The 15,015-nt window shown below is 45.1% G+C and overlaps 1 protein-coding gene and 1 long non-coding RNA gene across 2 annotated transcripts in view; both read right to left on the bottom strand.

The window, feature by feature from the left end:
- SMG1 (SMG1 nonsense mediated mRNA decay associated PI3K related kinase) overlaps nucleotides 1-14,759 on the bottom strand; it is a 120,520-nt gene extending 105,761 nt beyond the window's left edge. The window contains 1 exon segment of the mRNA XM_033235613.1: nucleotides 13,596-14,759. Within this exon segment, the coding sequence (XP_033091504.1) occupies nucleotides 13,596-14,098 (503 nt within the window). The 5' untranslated portion in view covers nucleotides 14,099-14,759.
- On the bottom strand, nucleotides 11,299-13,588 carry LOC117097603. The gene is made up of 2 exons (XR_004443003.1): nucleotides 12,743-13,588; nucleotides 11,299-11,448 (listed from the first exon to the last, which is right to left on the bottom strand). It is a non-coding gene; the product is annotated as an uncharacterized LOC117097603 (long non-coding RNA).
- Nucleotides 14,760-15,015: the final 256 nt, after the last annotated feature.

Below are 15,015 nucleotides of genomic sequence, written 5' to 3'. Positions count from 1 at the left end.
TCACGAGGTCAGGAGATCGAGACCATCCTGGCTAACACGGTGAAACCCCCGTCTCTACTAAAAAAATACAAAAAAATTAGCTGGGCGATGTGGCGGGCGCCTGTAGTCCCAGCTACTCGGGAGGCTGAGGCGAGAGAATGGCATAAACCCGGGAGGCGGAGCTTGCAGTGAGCTGAGATCCGGCCACTGCACTCCAGCCTGGGCGACAGAGCGAGACTCCGTCTCAAAAAAAAATAAAATAAAATAAAAAAATTTAAAAAATAAAATAAAATTCTATCAACATTTCAAATAATGACAGAATTAATCATTTTTAATAGAATACTTACTCAGATCCTTCAAAAACAATATAAACTATGACTTAAGGTAGATTCCTTTAAATCTGACTAAAAATGCTAAATCTCAAGTTTCATAGTCCCAGTGCTGGAAAACCTGCTGTATTTTTATTTTTCTTCACATTTATACAAAGAACATATGGACAGGCAAGAAATGTAATCAATTTTTTCAGGAAATAATCCCAGGATTTGTTTTATTTTCAATTAAATATATATGAATTGTGGGTGATACTGGTGATCATCTCTGGATCTTTTTACTTATCTAATGAGAAAAGAGTCTCATTATACAAAGAGAATACCAAAAAGTCTAATGATTTCCTCACATAAGTAGGTTTTTCTGTAAGGTTCTGGCAAATCTGAAGAAGCCAACATAGAATCTGTCATTAATGCCTTGAATCTGAACTTCCACTGTTAAAATCAAATCAGGGCCTGGAAGTAAAGTGTTAACACTTCAGACAAGAAATTCCAGGGTTTGTATCATCAGGAATATAAACCAGGGACACCCTCAAGAGGATGAAGAGCAAGAGTCATGCACTGCTTCAGAGAATTAAATACTCCAAGATGAAAGTTAAAAATTCAAACACACACATCACACATATACATCTTTTAACATCAGGTTGAAATGCTAAAGGGAACAGAGTAAAAGTAAGTTTTTAACTAATAAATTTAAATAAGAGAGAAAACTTTAAATTCAAAGAGCTTCACTAAAAAAAAAAAAGTTAGCAATGTATCAAATGTGGAAAAAAAGCTATTATATGTCACTATGTAATCTAAGACATATTCATTAGCGGAGCCTTTTTTCTAGGCTATTAATATATTAGATGCCACCCAAAAACAAAGATCTAGTAAATGTTAAGTTTAACAACTTCTTAAAAACCTGTGGGTTCCCAAAGATATATACGTGTATGTGCAGTGAGGCCACTGCTAAGCCTCTAATAATATTCTTGTAGACCACTATTCTCTATGATGACAAAAAGGGTAATTAAAAAAAAATCTAGTGTCTCCCCTTAATAAACAAAGGAAGAGCATAACTTAGAAAGTTCCATAACAAAGACAATCTATAATTCTGGTACCAGAAATCCCTCTGAGACAGGGCACGGTGGCTCACACCTGTAATCCCAGCACTCTGGGAGGCCAAGGCGGGGGGATCACTTGAGGTCGGGAGATCAAGACCATCCTGGCTAACATGGTGAAACCCTGTCCACTAAAAATACAAAAAATTAGTCAGGCGAGTGGCACACGCCTGTAATCTCCTGCTGAGGCAGGAGAATCACTTGAACCCAGGAGGCAGAGGTTGCTTGAGCCTAGATCGTGCCATTGCACTCCAGCCTGGGCAACAAGAGCAAAACTCCATCTCAAAAATAAAAAAAGGAAGAAGTTCCTCTGAAAAAAGCTTTAAATAATAAACACAAAAAGTCTGTAACAGATTTTTAAATAAACATAAGGTCCTACACATACTATATGAATACCAACATAATAAAAATATGAATATGAATGAATTTCAACAGGAATCCCATTCCTTTTTTGAAAGGGTCTGAAAATTAATATGAAAGAAGTAATTCAGGATGTTTAGAAATCTCTTGACTCTAGACCAGGTGCGGTGGCTCACGGCTGTAATCCCAGCACCTTGGGATTTACCAAGTGGGATTTCCTTCTCAAGACCAGCCTGGCCAAGATGATGGAAACCCCATCCCTACTAAAAACTACAAGAACAAGCCAGGTGCAGTGTCAGGTGCCTGTAATCCCAGCTACTCAGGAGGCTGAGGTAGGAGAATCGCTTGAACTCGGGTGGCAGAATTTGCAGTGAGCCAAGATCTCACCACTGCACTTTAGCCTGGGCGACAGAGTGAGACTCTGTCTCAAAAAAAATAAAATGAAATAAACAAATCTGTTGATACTGGAATATTTGCGTTTCATTCCCCAATCAGCAGGCACGCAACTGGCAAGAAGTGTGTTTCCCCAGGCATTCTAATGGAATGCCAGAAAGCTCAATCCCGTGCTTAAACTTTTAGTGATTACATTGCTTAAATAATGTAGACAGATACAATACACCCAAGATACATCAGTGTGTAAAAAGACTTCAAATACATGCACAAGGTATTTTTCAAGATGGATAAAACATATGAATCTTAAATTACCATATTCTTTTTTTTTTTTTTTTTTTTTTGACAGAGGTTTCTTTGCTCTTGTTGCCCAGGCTGGAGTGCAATTGCATCATCTTGACTCACTGCAACCTCCGCCTCCTGGGTTCAAGCAATTCTCCCACCTCAGCCTCCTGAATAGCTGGGACTACAGGCATGTGCCACCACGCCCAGCTAATTTTTGTATTTTTTTTAGTAGAGACGGGGTTTCACCACGTTGGCCAGGATGGTCTTGATCTTTTGACCTCGTGATCCACCCGCCTCGGCTTCCCAAAGTGCTGAGATTACAGGCATGAGCCACTACGCATGGCCAAATTACCGTCTTCTTTCTTCTGTAAAAAGATCTGGCCACTCCAGTCCATTACAATACTGTCCTTTTGAGCCTGCTCAATCAGTTTGTTTAAGCCCTAACAGGGCTGCCATAAGAGGAACGCTTTCTCCAAAAATGCATCCTACAAGAACAGTGTTATAAACTCTGGAGTTAAGGCTAAACATAAAAATACAAACTTACAGGATCTCATTGTCATGTATTTACTTGAGGAAAGACACAAATATAGAGTGTACTATTTACTGATGCACTTAGTAGGAAAGAACGGGATAGCAAAAGTAACAATTTTACCAGATCCACGCACATATGCAGGTTATATTTTACTGGAGATGGCACACATAAAAATTCCAGATACTGCTAAGTATATGAAAAAAACGTGAGCAGGAATGGGTGTGATAGTGGAAAAGTCACTGCATATCTGTACCTTGACTGAGGTCATGGTTACACAGGTGTATACATTTGTCAAAATTTCCTGAAGACCTATACAGGCCAGGCACGGTGGCTCACACCTGTACTCTCAGCACTTTGGGAGGCTGAGGCGATCACCTGAGGTCAGGAGTTCGAGACCAGCCTGGCCAACAAGGTGAAACCCCGTCTCTACTAAAAGTACAAAAACTAGCCGGGCATGATGGCAGGCATCTGTAATCCCAGCTACTCGGGGGGGTTGAGGCAGAAGAATAACTTGAACCCAGGAGGCAGAGGCTGCAGTGAGCCAAGATCGCACCATTGCACTCCAGCCTGGGGGACAAGAGTGAGACTTAGCCTCCAAAAAAAAAAAAAAAAAAAAAACTATACATACATAAATTTTATCTCAAAGAAGCATCACAATAGAATTCAAAAGAGAATTCAATTTAAAAAGGAAAAGTGCACTCGATTAACTAATATAAGATGGAAAAGAATAACAGTATAAAACCAAGTATCTCTGCTTGAGCGAACACTACAAGAACTTAGTAAGTTATACTCTATATTAAAGAAACAAAAAACAGGCCAAGCGCGGTGGCTCTCATCTGTAATCCCAGCACTTTGGGAGGATGAGGTGGGTGGATCACAAGGTCAGGAGATTGAGACCATCCTGACTAACACGGTGAAACCCCGTCTCTACTAAAAATACAAAAAAATAGCCAGGCATGGTGGTGGGTGCCTGTAGTCCCAGCTACTCGGGAGGCTGAGGCAGGAGAATGGCATGAACCCGGGAGGCAGAGCTTGCAGTGTGCCGATATAGCGCCACTGCACTCCAAACTGGGCAAAAGAGAGACTCCATCTCAATCAATCAATCAATCAATCAATCAATCAATGGCACAGAATAAGTGAGCATTTCCTATACATATGAAACCACAAAATTTCTGTACTCTTTACTATTAGGCCTCTATACAAGGGGAAATATGTTTTATTTTATAGTTCCAAAAATAAAATGGGCTCTGAAAAACTTCAAGATAGTCAAAGATAGGTAACCAAAATGACGACAAGGTGAAAAGATAACAAACAGCTCCTGTGAATCCATTAAGGGTGGTCCAATGAAAGGAGCCTCAGGGATTTGTCTTAGGTGATTAGGATAAAGAACAAGTGTCAGGTAACAAAGGCAGAAAACCCTACCAAGAATTGTGATAATTCAATGTTCCCACCTTGGACCACACTCTATTTTATAGGACATTCCACACGTGTCTAACATGAAGATTGAGCAGATAAAAAGTATCACTTTAGTGATCATCCTCAATCAACACCAGATAACAAATGAAGGGAATGAAGGGCTTTTGCTTATGGAAATTCTCACATACTGAGCTGAGTACTTTTTTATTTATTTATTTATTTTTAAGACGGAGTTTCACTCGTTGCCCAGGCTGGACTGCAATGGCCCGATCTTGGCTCACCACAACCTCCACCTCCCGGGTTCAAGTGATTCTCCTGTCTCAGCCTCCCAAATAGCTGGGATTACAGGCATACACCACCGTGCCCGGCTAATTTTTGTATTTTTAGTAGACACAGGGTTTCCCCATGTTGGTCAGGTTGGTCTCTCCCGACCTCAGGTGATACGCCCGCCTTGGCCTCCCCAGAGTGCTGGGATTACAGGTGTAAGCCACTGCACACAGCCTTATCTTAAATTGTTAAATATAAACATAATACTCAGGTCCTTAGCAGCTCCTTCTCTATACTGTTTCTATTACCTGCCTCCCACTGCGATCTCTCTTGCATGCGCATGCACTCACTCTTACACACACACACACACACCACACACACACACTCTCTCTCTCTTTCTTTTTCTTTTAGATGGAGTCTTGCTCTTGTTACTCAGGCTGGAGTGCAATGGCGCAATCTCAGCTCACCACAACTTCCGCCTCCCAGGTTCCAGCAATTCTCCTGCCTCAGCCTCCCAAGTAGCTGGGAATACAGGCATGCGCCACTAAACCCGGCTAATTTTGTATTTTTAGTAGAGACGGGGTTTCTCCATGTTGGTCAGGCTAGTCTCGAACTCCCGACCTCAGGAAATCCACCCACCCCAGCCTCCCAAAAACACACACACACACACACACACTTGAACTATGATTCAAGGCCTACAATAGGGTCCCCAACCCAGTGCTTCAGCTTCACCTCTTATTTGTATTACTCCTCATAAGTACCCAATTCCTCTACACACCGACAACTTGCACCTGGCCTTAATGTAATTTTCTTCTATTTTGGAGGGGGGAGATTCTCCCCCAAATTCACAGTCAAAATTGTACAGACCAATTCCATCACCCCACTGCTCCGTACTTAACCATATAACTTTCCCTCCTCTGACTCCCCAGGCTTTTTGTTTTGTTTTTGAGACAGTCTCGCTCTGTCACCCAGACTGGAGTGCAATGGCATCAACTTGGCTCACTGCAACCTCTACCTCCTGGATTCAAGCGATTCTCCTGCCTCAGCCTCCTGAGTAGCTGGGATTACAGGTGCCTACCACTGCATCCAGCTAATTTTTGTATTTTTAGTAGAGGGGGTTTCAGCAAGTTGGCCAGGCTGGTCTTGAACTCCTGACCTCAGGTGATCTGCCCGCCTTGGCCTCTTTCTCCAAAAGAAACAGAGAGAGAGAGAGAGAGAGAGAGGAAGGAAGACTGAGAATTATATCACAAAATCCACATGCTCTTCCCTTTACAAAGTCCTTATCTCCCATAATAACTTACAGTCTCCTTGAAGATACTGGTTTTACAAGTCATAAAACTCCTGGCCGTGGCCCAGTGCAGTAGCTTATGCCTGTAATCCCAGCACTTTGGGAAGCCAAGACAGGCAGATCACTTGAGGTCAGAAGTTCGAGACCAGCCTGCTCAACATGGTGAAACCCCGTCTCTACTAAAAATACAAAAATTAGCCAGGGGTAGGGGCGCATGCCTGTAATCCCACCTACTCGGAAGGCTGTGGTAGGAGAATCACTTGAACCTGAGAGGCTGAGGTTGCAGTGAACCAAGATTGCACCAGTGCATTTCAGCCTGGGCAACACAGTCAGACCCCATCTCAAAAAAATATACAAATATATATATATATCCCTGGAAGCATCAATATTTACTGAATCGGAGTATTTTATTACCTGTTACAAAAAAACAAACAAAAAAAGACAAAAAACCTTCTATTACACTAATTTTTTTTTTTTTTTTTTTGTTGAGACGGAGTCTCGCTCTGTCGCCCAGGCTGGAGTGCAGTGGCCGGATCTCAGCTCACTGCAAGCTCCGCCTCCCGGGTTTACGCCATTCTCCTGCCTCAGCCTTCCGAGTAGCTGGGACTACAGGCGCCCGCCACCTCGCCCGGCTAGTTTTTTGTATTTTTAGTAGAGACGGGGTTTCACCGTGTTAGCCAGGATGGTCTCGATCTCCTGACCTCGTGATCCGCCCGTCTCGGCCTCCCAAAGTGCTGGGATTACAGGCTTGAGCCACCGCGCCCGGCCTATTACACTAATTTATAAAGGAATCAAAACAAAAGGGGTTGGGGGTCCGGGCACAGTATCTCACTCCTGTAATCCCAGCACTTTGGGAAGCCAAGGTGGGAACTTGAGGTCAGACGTTTGAGACCAGCCTGGTCAACATGGTGAAACCCTGTCTCTACTAATAATACAAAAATTATCTGGGCCTGGTGACATGCGCCTCTAGTCCCAGCTACTCAGAAGGCTGAGGCACGTGAATTGCTTGAACCCAGGAAGTGGAGGTTGTACTGAGCCAAGATTGTGCCGCTACACTCCAGCCTGGGAGACACAGTGAAACTATGTCTTAAAAAAAAAAAAAAAGGCCAGGTACAGTGGCACACACCTGTAATCCCAGCACTTTGGGAGGCCGAGGCAGGTGGATCACCTGAGGTCAGGTGTTCACAACCAGCCTAACTAATATGGTGAAACCCCGCCTCTACTAAATATAAAAATGTTAGCCGGGTATGGTGGCACATGCCTGTAATCCGAGCTCTTAAGAGGCTGAGACAGGAAAATCGCTTGTACCTGGGAGGCAGAGGTTGCAGTGAGCCGAGATTGCACCATTGCACACTCCAGCCTGGGCAACAAAAGCAAAATTCCGTCTCAAAAAAAAAAAAAAAGTTGGGGTAGGGGGAAGGTTCAACTTAAAGATACAATTACTAAGTGTTTCATAAGGAATGTCTTATTTCATAATGGAATAGGAGTTTGACACCAGCATGGGCAACATGGGGAGGCCCCATCTCTACAAAAAAATAAAAATAAAAAATTAGTGTGCCAAGCATGGTGGGTCACACCTGTAATTCCAGTACTTTGGGAGGCCAAGGAGGAAGGATCACTTGAGCCCAGGTATTCAAGACCAGCCCAGGCAGCATGGCGAAACCCAGTCTCCACAAAAATAAATAAATAAATACCCCGTCTCTACAAAAATAAATAAATAAATAAAGTAGCTGGGCGTGGTAGCATGCACCTATGGTCCCAGCTATTGGGAGGCTGAGGTAGGAGGACTTCTTGAGCCTGGGAGGTGGAGGTTGCAATGAACTGAGATAGTTCCACTGCACTCCAACCTGGGCAATAGAGTAAGACTCTGCTTCAGAAAAAGACAGAGGAGACCAGGCGTGGTGGCTCACGCCTGTAATCCCAGCACTTTGGGAGGCCGAGGCGGGTGGATCACCTGAGGTCAGGAGTTCAAGACCAGCCTGGCCAACATGGTGAAACCCCATCTCTACTAAAAACACAAAAATTAGTCAGGCGTAGTGGCATGCGCCTGTATTCCCAGCTACTCAGGAGGCTGAGACAGGAGAATCAATTGAACCAGGAGGTGGAGGTTGCAGTGAGCTGAGATTGTGGCACTATACTCCAGCCTGGGCGATAAAGTAAAACTGTCTCAAAAAAAAAAAAAAGAGAGAGGAAAAATAAATAAATTAGCCATGTGTGGTGGTATGCACCTGTGGTCCCAGCCACTCAAGAGACTGAGGTGAGAGGATCCCCTGAGCCCAGGAAATCAATACTGCAGTGAGTAGTGACTGCACCACTGCACTCCAGCCTGCGCAACAGAGCAAGAGCATATCTCAAAAAAGAGGAAAGAAAAGAAAAAAGAAATTAAAAACATAAAAACAAACGTCACTTTAGTTTTATTTTTTATTTTTTAGTTTATTATGGGTGTTTTACTTTCCCCCACGTAAAACAGCCATATGCAATTTGTTGAAATTTTCCTTAGTGTACTTTGAAATCTGTGGAACAGGCCGGGCGCGGTGGCTCAAGCCTGTAATCCCAGCACTTTGGGAGGCCGAGACGGGTGGATCACGAGGTCAGGAGATCGAGACCATCCTGGCTAACACGGTGAAACCCCGTCTCTACAAAAAATACAAAAAACTAGCCGGGCGAGGTGGCGGGCGCCTGTAGTCCCAGCTACTCCGGAGGCTGAGGCGGGAGAATGGCGTGAACCCGGGAGGCGGAGCTTGCAGTGAGCTGAGATCCGGCCACTGCACTCCAGCCTGGGTGACAGAGCAAGACTCCGTCTCAAAAAAAAAAAAAGAAATCTGTGGAACAGAACTGGCAATCACTGAATTCTATTGAACTCTAGTTCCATTTAATATTAGACTGGTGTCTAATATTTTGCACCTACCTAATAGCTATAAAATATGTAACCTCACTGAATTTTATCCTCTATGTATTTCCCTATATTATGTACCTACGGACATCAAACTTAGTACAGACTGATAAAAGGCTGAATAGACAACTCCGGTTTCAAAATCCAGCTTCTCACAACCTCAGACATACTAGTATACAGCTTTTCTAATTTCACAACATATTTCCATTTTTTGGTCTTTCACAATAGAGAAGATGTGTGTACTTTTGAATACTTTGATCTGTCTAGAATCTACCAAAATTGGAAGGTGTTTTCATTATACAGTTTTATCCTTTTCTTATTTTTTTTTTTTTTTTTGAGACGGAGTCTCGCTCTGTCGCCCAGGCTGGAGTGCAGTGGCCAGATCCCAGATCACTGCAAGCTCCACCTCCCGGGTTTACGCCATTCTCCTGCCTCAGCCTCCTGAGTAGCTGGGACTACAGGCGCCCGCCACCTCACCCGGCTAGTTTTTTGTATGTTTTTTAGTAGAGATGGGGTTTCACCGTGTTAGCCAGGATGGTCTCGATCTCCTGACCTTGTGATCTGCCTGTCTCGGCCTCCCAAAGTGCTGGGATTACAGACTTGAGCCACCGCACCCAGCCCATCCTTTAAGGAAAGAAGTATAGAAAGATCCTAAGTTTGAACACAGTAAGACACTCAATATAGATCTACTACTAAACATACAAGACCAGTTACACAATTAATGTCCTAACACCCCAAATGGAAACTACTTGTTTTCTGCTGACTTGAATGCTTTCTTTTCTTTGTTGAATCAATAAATCTATTTGACTCCAATGTCAAATTAATCAGTGTCACGTTAGAATATTAAAATGTACAATTATGAATTACACATTTAATTTTAAAACATCATTCTGATCTCTATCTTGATTGATACTAGAAGATTATCTTCGAAACTAAGGTGGAAAAAATGACAGACTTTAGCTATTGGCAATGATAGGTCATTTTTTTAGGGAAGAGGAGTAAAGAGGGCAACTTCCATAGGTTAGACATTCCTTTGATCTAAGAAGCCACCACTCCTGTTTCTTCATATGGAAAAAACCAGAGGTGTCCAGTGGTTCCCAAAACCTTCTCAACTTTATGTTTGAGGAACCCACAGATTTCAAATAATACAACTGACCTAAGACCATTCATTTGTTTAATTGTTGAACCATTTTTTTTTTTTTTTTTTTGAGAACGAGTCTTGCTCTGTTGCCCAGGCTGGAGTGCAGTGGTGTGATATCGCTCACTACAACCTCCGCCTCTCGGGTTCAAGTGATTCTCCTGCCTCAGCCTCCCGAGTAACTGGGATTATAGGCATGCACTACCACATCCCCCTAATTTTTTTTTCTTTTTTTTTAGTAGAGATGGGGTTTCACCATGTCAGTTGGCCAGGCTGGTCTCGAACTCCTGACCTCAGGTGATCCACCCACCTCAGCCTCCCAAAGTGTTGGGATTACAGGCGTGAGCCACCACGCCTGGTCTTCTCTCTCTTTTTCTGAAACAGAGTCGCACTTCATGCCCGGCCTGCTCAACCATTCTTAAATGTCGGGTATGGTGGCTCACACCTGTAATCTCAACACTCTGGGAGGCTGAGGGCGGGTGGATTGCTTGAGTTCAAGACCAGCCTACGCAACATGCTGAAAACCCCATCTTTACAAAACATACAAAAATGAGCCGGGCTGGTGGCAAGCGCCTGTAGCCCCACCTACTTGTGGGTGCTGAGGGAGGAGGTTTGAGCCTGGGAGGTCGAGACTGAAGTGAGCCAAGTATTTGTGCTGCTGCATTCCAGCCTGGGTGACACAGCAAGACCCTGTCTCAAAAAAATTTACAGAAGAGTTGACTGAGAGCACAGTGAATGAAAAGGAAGACTAAAAGGCAGTGCCATATAAATGCTTACTGCTGGAAGTATGCTTCTATGGAACATGGGTTTGCTCTCTTGCCATATGACATTCACATATTCAGCCACCTGGAACACTTCCTGTCAGTATGTGTGAAGTATCATGTGTGGTCAAAATTGACTCAACAGTCATTTTCCACACCAACTGGCAAACTAACACTAAAAGAAACCAACAAGTGTTGCTTTTTCAAAAGCCTAAATCAGCTGAGTGCAGTGACTTACACCTGTAATCCCAGCACTTTGAGAGGCCAAAGCAGGCGGATCACCTGAATCAGGAGTTCAAGAACAGGTTGGCCAACATGATGAAACCCCATCTCTACTAAAAATACAAAAATTAACTGGGCATCTGCAATCCCAGCTACTCAGGAGGCTGAGGCAGGAGAATTTTTCCTTGAAACCGGGAGGCAGAGGCTGCAGTGAGTCAAGACTGCGCCACTGTACTCCAGCCTGGGAGACACAGCAAGACTCCATCTCAGGGGAAAAAAAAAAAAAAAAAAAGCTTAAATCAAGGAAAACAGAACCAAAACAGCAGGAACGAAACGGTACATAAGAAGCAAAAAAAAAAAATTTTTTTAATCAAAATTATTCAGATGAACCACAATAAATGTGCCTGCATCTGAAGTTCCATAAATCGATTACCCCTAAAATATATTTATATACATTTAAGGAGTTCCAAGCATTGGGTTAAATTCTAAACCTTCCTTTAAGCAAGAAGCAAGATCAAGATCCGCTGTTAGTTACCTGGAGTCTGTCACCTTTCTGAATAGGGGACAGAATAACCTCAAATTTAACTAATGAAAATTTATGACTTGGCAAACATCCAAGGTATTTTTATTGACTAACAAATCAGCTATGACAATCTTAGAAACAAATCAAGTTATGCTATGGGGTATGTCCACAGTTCCCCGTTCCTTCTACAACAGAAGAAAATCAAATCTTTCCAATATCCTAACAAATTGTTACTCCCTGTAACCAAATGCATCTCACAGTATGGTCTACCAAGGCGTTACATTCTGAAACTTTGTTACAAAGCACAGCTTCAAAGAAACTTTGTAAGCTTTCTTGTAAGCTCCTCCCTTCCCCCATTGCCCCTCCCCTAGAGCCAAGAAATAAAGCACTTGAAAGAAACAGCATGGATATTTATTAATAGCTCATGTACATATTCCATAACTACATAAGCCATTTGGCTTCATACCTGTCAGCAATGAAGTCAGGAGGCCCCAGCACGTGGCTGCAACTCTTCTCTATTTATTTAGAACTACAAACTACAATTTACACTTTTCCAAAAGCTCTAGGAGACTATTTGAGAAGGGCACTTTATTCTTCTAAAAGGTTACTAAATTCTTATATACTTATGCTGATCACAATACTGAAAAATAATATAAAATCCATTGTCATTCGTTTACCACCTAATTTGTTAGATGCCAGAAAATAAAATCAAATTTCACACATTTCAATAAAAAGGCAAAACTAAGCATGTCAATCACAGAAAAAACTACTTAATCAACTAATTTTATTTAAAGCACTCACAAACTTAAGTGGTACAACACAAGTCAACGCTATGTTTATCAAACAAAAATTTTTTTTTACGACTAAACACCTCAATGCTAGACTCAGGCACTAATTATTAAAGTCATCTAGTTATATAAACCAATTCTCAACAGACACAGTATTTGGAAAGGCATATTAAACAGACTAAGATGTGTACCACCCATTAGCCAAAGACAATTTTAATGATTTTTCTAACGAGTCTTCAAATGTTACATTCTAACATCTTACCAAATTATTTCCAAATACTGCTGGAATTACATGTAACTATCGGGAAACAAAAGGGCTTCCGAACAACTTGTGCGATCTACATTTATTTGGCCAGTTTCTGGACAATTACAATACAATTGTGCTCCAAAGTAGGAAAGTTCCATAAATCACTTACCCCTAAAATATATTTATATACATTTAAGGAGTTCTAAGCATTGAGTTAAATTCCAAACAGACTCTGAATAGAAGCATTTATTTCGTGAGAGGTTAGAATAAATCAGTCCTAAATTAGGCACAACTGCCCCCCCATATTGATCAAAAAGGCAGGAAAATTGCATTTATTTAAAAAGTTAATGTTCCTAATATATTCAAATCTAACTAAGCCCCAAAACGGTCTGAGATCAAATCCTCCATAAAAGAGGAAATTCTCTAGACTTCTAAGTGGGTGCCCAAAGAGTTCACTCAAGTGTCCAGGTATGAATTAGATTCACCAGAGTAATCGGCCTTGCACTTAGGGAAAACTTTCATCTCCCAAGATCAGAGTGGGTCGATCCCATTAACAGTCACCACAATCTCATCTCACGCTCCACTAATGAATGTCCTGCCTAAAGTCAGAGCAATGCCTTAGCTGGAGTTTTGTTTTGTTTTTTTCAAGATTAACACGTGGGGGTCACAGAAAGGGACACAGGTTAGAAGGTCTCTCACGTGGCGGTTCAAAGAGTGGGGAACTGAGAAAGTGAATGAGTAACAGGGAGGGTCCTGGACTCTCGGGATCTCCCAACTACAGGTCGGAGGAAGGCGGTAACTGGAATGCCCCCCACTCCACCCCTGCCTCTTTCTCACCTCCTAGTCCCGATCCTAGGCCAGTGCCAGCCCCGGGCTGAACAAGCAGGGAAGGGAGGCACTTAGGCCTCGCCTCCCCGCGGCCTTCCTCCCCTAGCAGGGGCGGAGGAGACCCAGGAAGCCGCGCCCGGCTCCGGGTGGTGGAAGGCCTAGGCCGCGCCTCCCAGCCCCGCGGCCCTAGGCCTCGGCCCGCCCGAGGCGGAGCCCGGGAGGTCGGGGCGGGGGCCCGGGCCGGTCACCCACCTGGGTTGCCAGTCATTCCAGCTCCGCGGATACTTGGTGCCGCCGCCGCCGCCGCTGCTCAGCCGAGACCCCGGGGCTCTGCGGCTCATTACCTTCCCCGACACGACATGGCCAAGCGCCGCCGCCCAAAGAAGCGCGAGTCGCCGCCCGAACCGGCCGCCGCCGACACCCCGCTCCGGCCCGGGGCTGAGGAGGAAGCCGAGGAGGAGGAGGAGGGGAGGAGGAGGAGGAGGCGGCGGCGGAGGGCGGGGGAAGAGGACGGCCGTTCCGGGTTCCGCCTGAGCCCGCAGCGCAGGACGAGGAGGCAGGAGCGGCGCGGTGAGAGAGAGGGAGATGAAGGGGAGGCGACGTCGCTTCCAGGGCCGTGCGCGGCCCACGACGCCGGGGCCCCGGAGGATGAGGACGATGAGGAGCAGGCGGTGGCGGCAGCTCCTCACGCTCACACGGCCACTGCTTCCCCGCCTCCCGGCTCCGCCCGCCGCGCCGCCGCTGTCGCACGGCATGCTGGGAGCGAGGGGCGGGGTCGGCGCCCGCCGGGCCTGGGGAGAGAGGCGGGTCCTGTCGGTGGCGGGGCGGGGCCGAGAGAGGCGGGGCCGATAGCAGGCCGCCCCGCCCCCCACGTCCCCTGGCTGGTGGACGGCGCCGAAGTCTGGGCACCGCGATGACGAATCCTAGGACAGGGGATCTCCACTACCGCGGCCACACACTTTTCTCCCAAACGCTCCTGGGAAAACACCGGACCCCCGAGGGCCGGGCAGTCAGGTGTAAACAGGCGTCCAATCCAGGACCTGCAGTGTGGAGGGGCTGGTACCCTGGGGTGCGCGCGCACACAGGCGTGCCCTTGGATTCACGTGCGCCAGTCTTCCCACTGTCTACGGGGCGGGGTGGAAAGTGAAAATAGTAAGATCGAGAGGTGGTTGATATCCACCTTCCCAACCTCCACCTGAAATGTGCCCATCGGGTCCTGGCACCTTTTACCATTTCTTCACAATGAAAAAAACTAAATAATGGAAGAGAAGGGAGTATCCAAGACCACCAAGCCCTATCCTCTGTAATGGGAAATGTGCTTTGAAGTCCTCTCACCCTAAGGCTTGCCCGTCTTCTGCTGGTGAAAGAAGCTGGGGGCCGGGCGCGGTGGCTTAAGCCTGTACCCAGCACTTTGGGAGGCCGAGGTGGGCGGATCATCTGAGGCGAGGAGTTCCAACCAGCCTGGCCAACATGGGGAAAACCGGCCTCTACTAAAAATACAAAAATTAGCCGGGCACGGTGGTGGGCGCCTGTAATCCCAGCTACTCGGGAGGCTGAAACAGGGGAATCGCTTGAACCCAGTAGGCCAAGGTTGCAGTGAGCCGAGATCAGGCCATTGCAGTCCAGCCTGGGCAACAAGAGCGAAATTCTGTCTCAAAAAAATAAAAGAAGA

The sequence above is a fragment of the Trachypithecus francoisi genome, unplaced genomic scaffold, assembly GCF_009764315.1.
Source record: "Trachypithecus francoisi isolate TF-2019V2 unplaced genomic scaffold, Tfra_2.0 Lachesis_group15, whole genome shotgun sequence".
Lineage (NCBI taxonomy): Eukaryota > Metazoa > Chordata > Mammalia > Primates > Cercopithecidae > Trachypithecus > Trachypithecus francoisi.
Note: the sequence above shows the minus strand (reverse complement) of the source record. Positions and strands in the feature narration are given on the sequence as shown.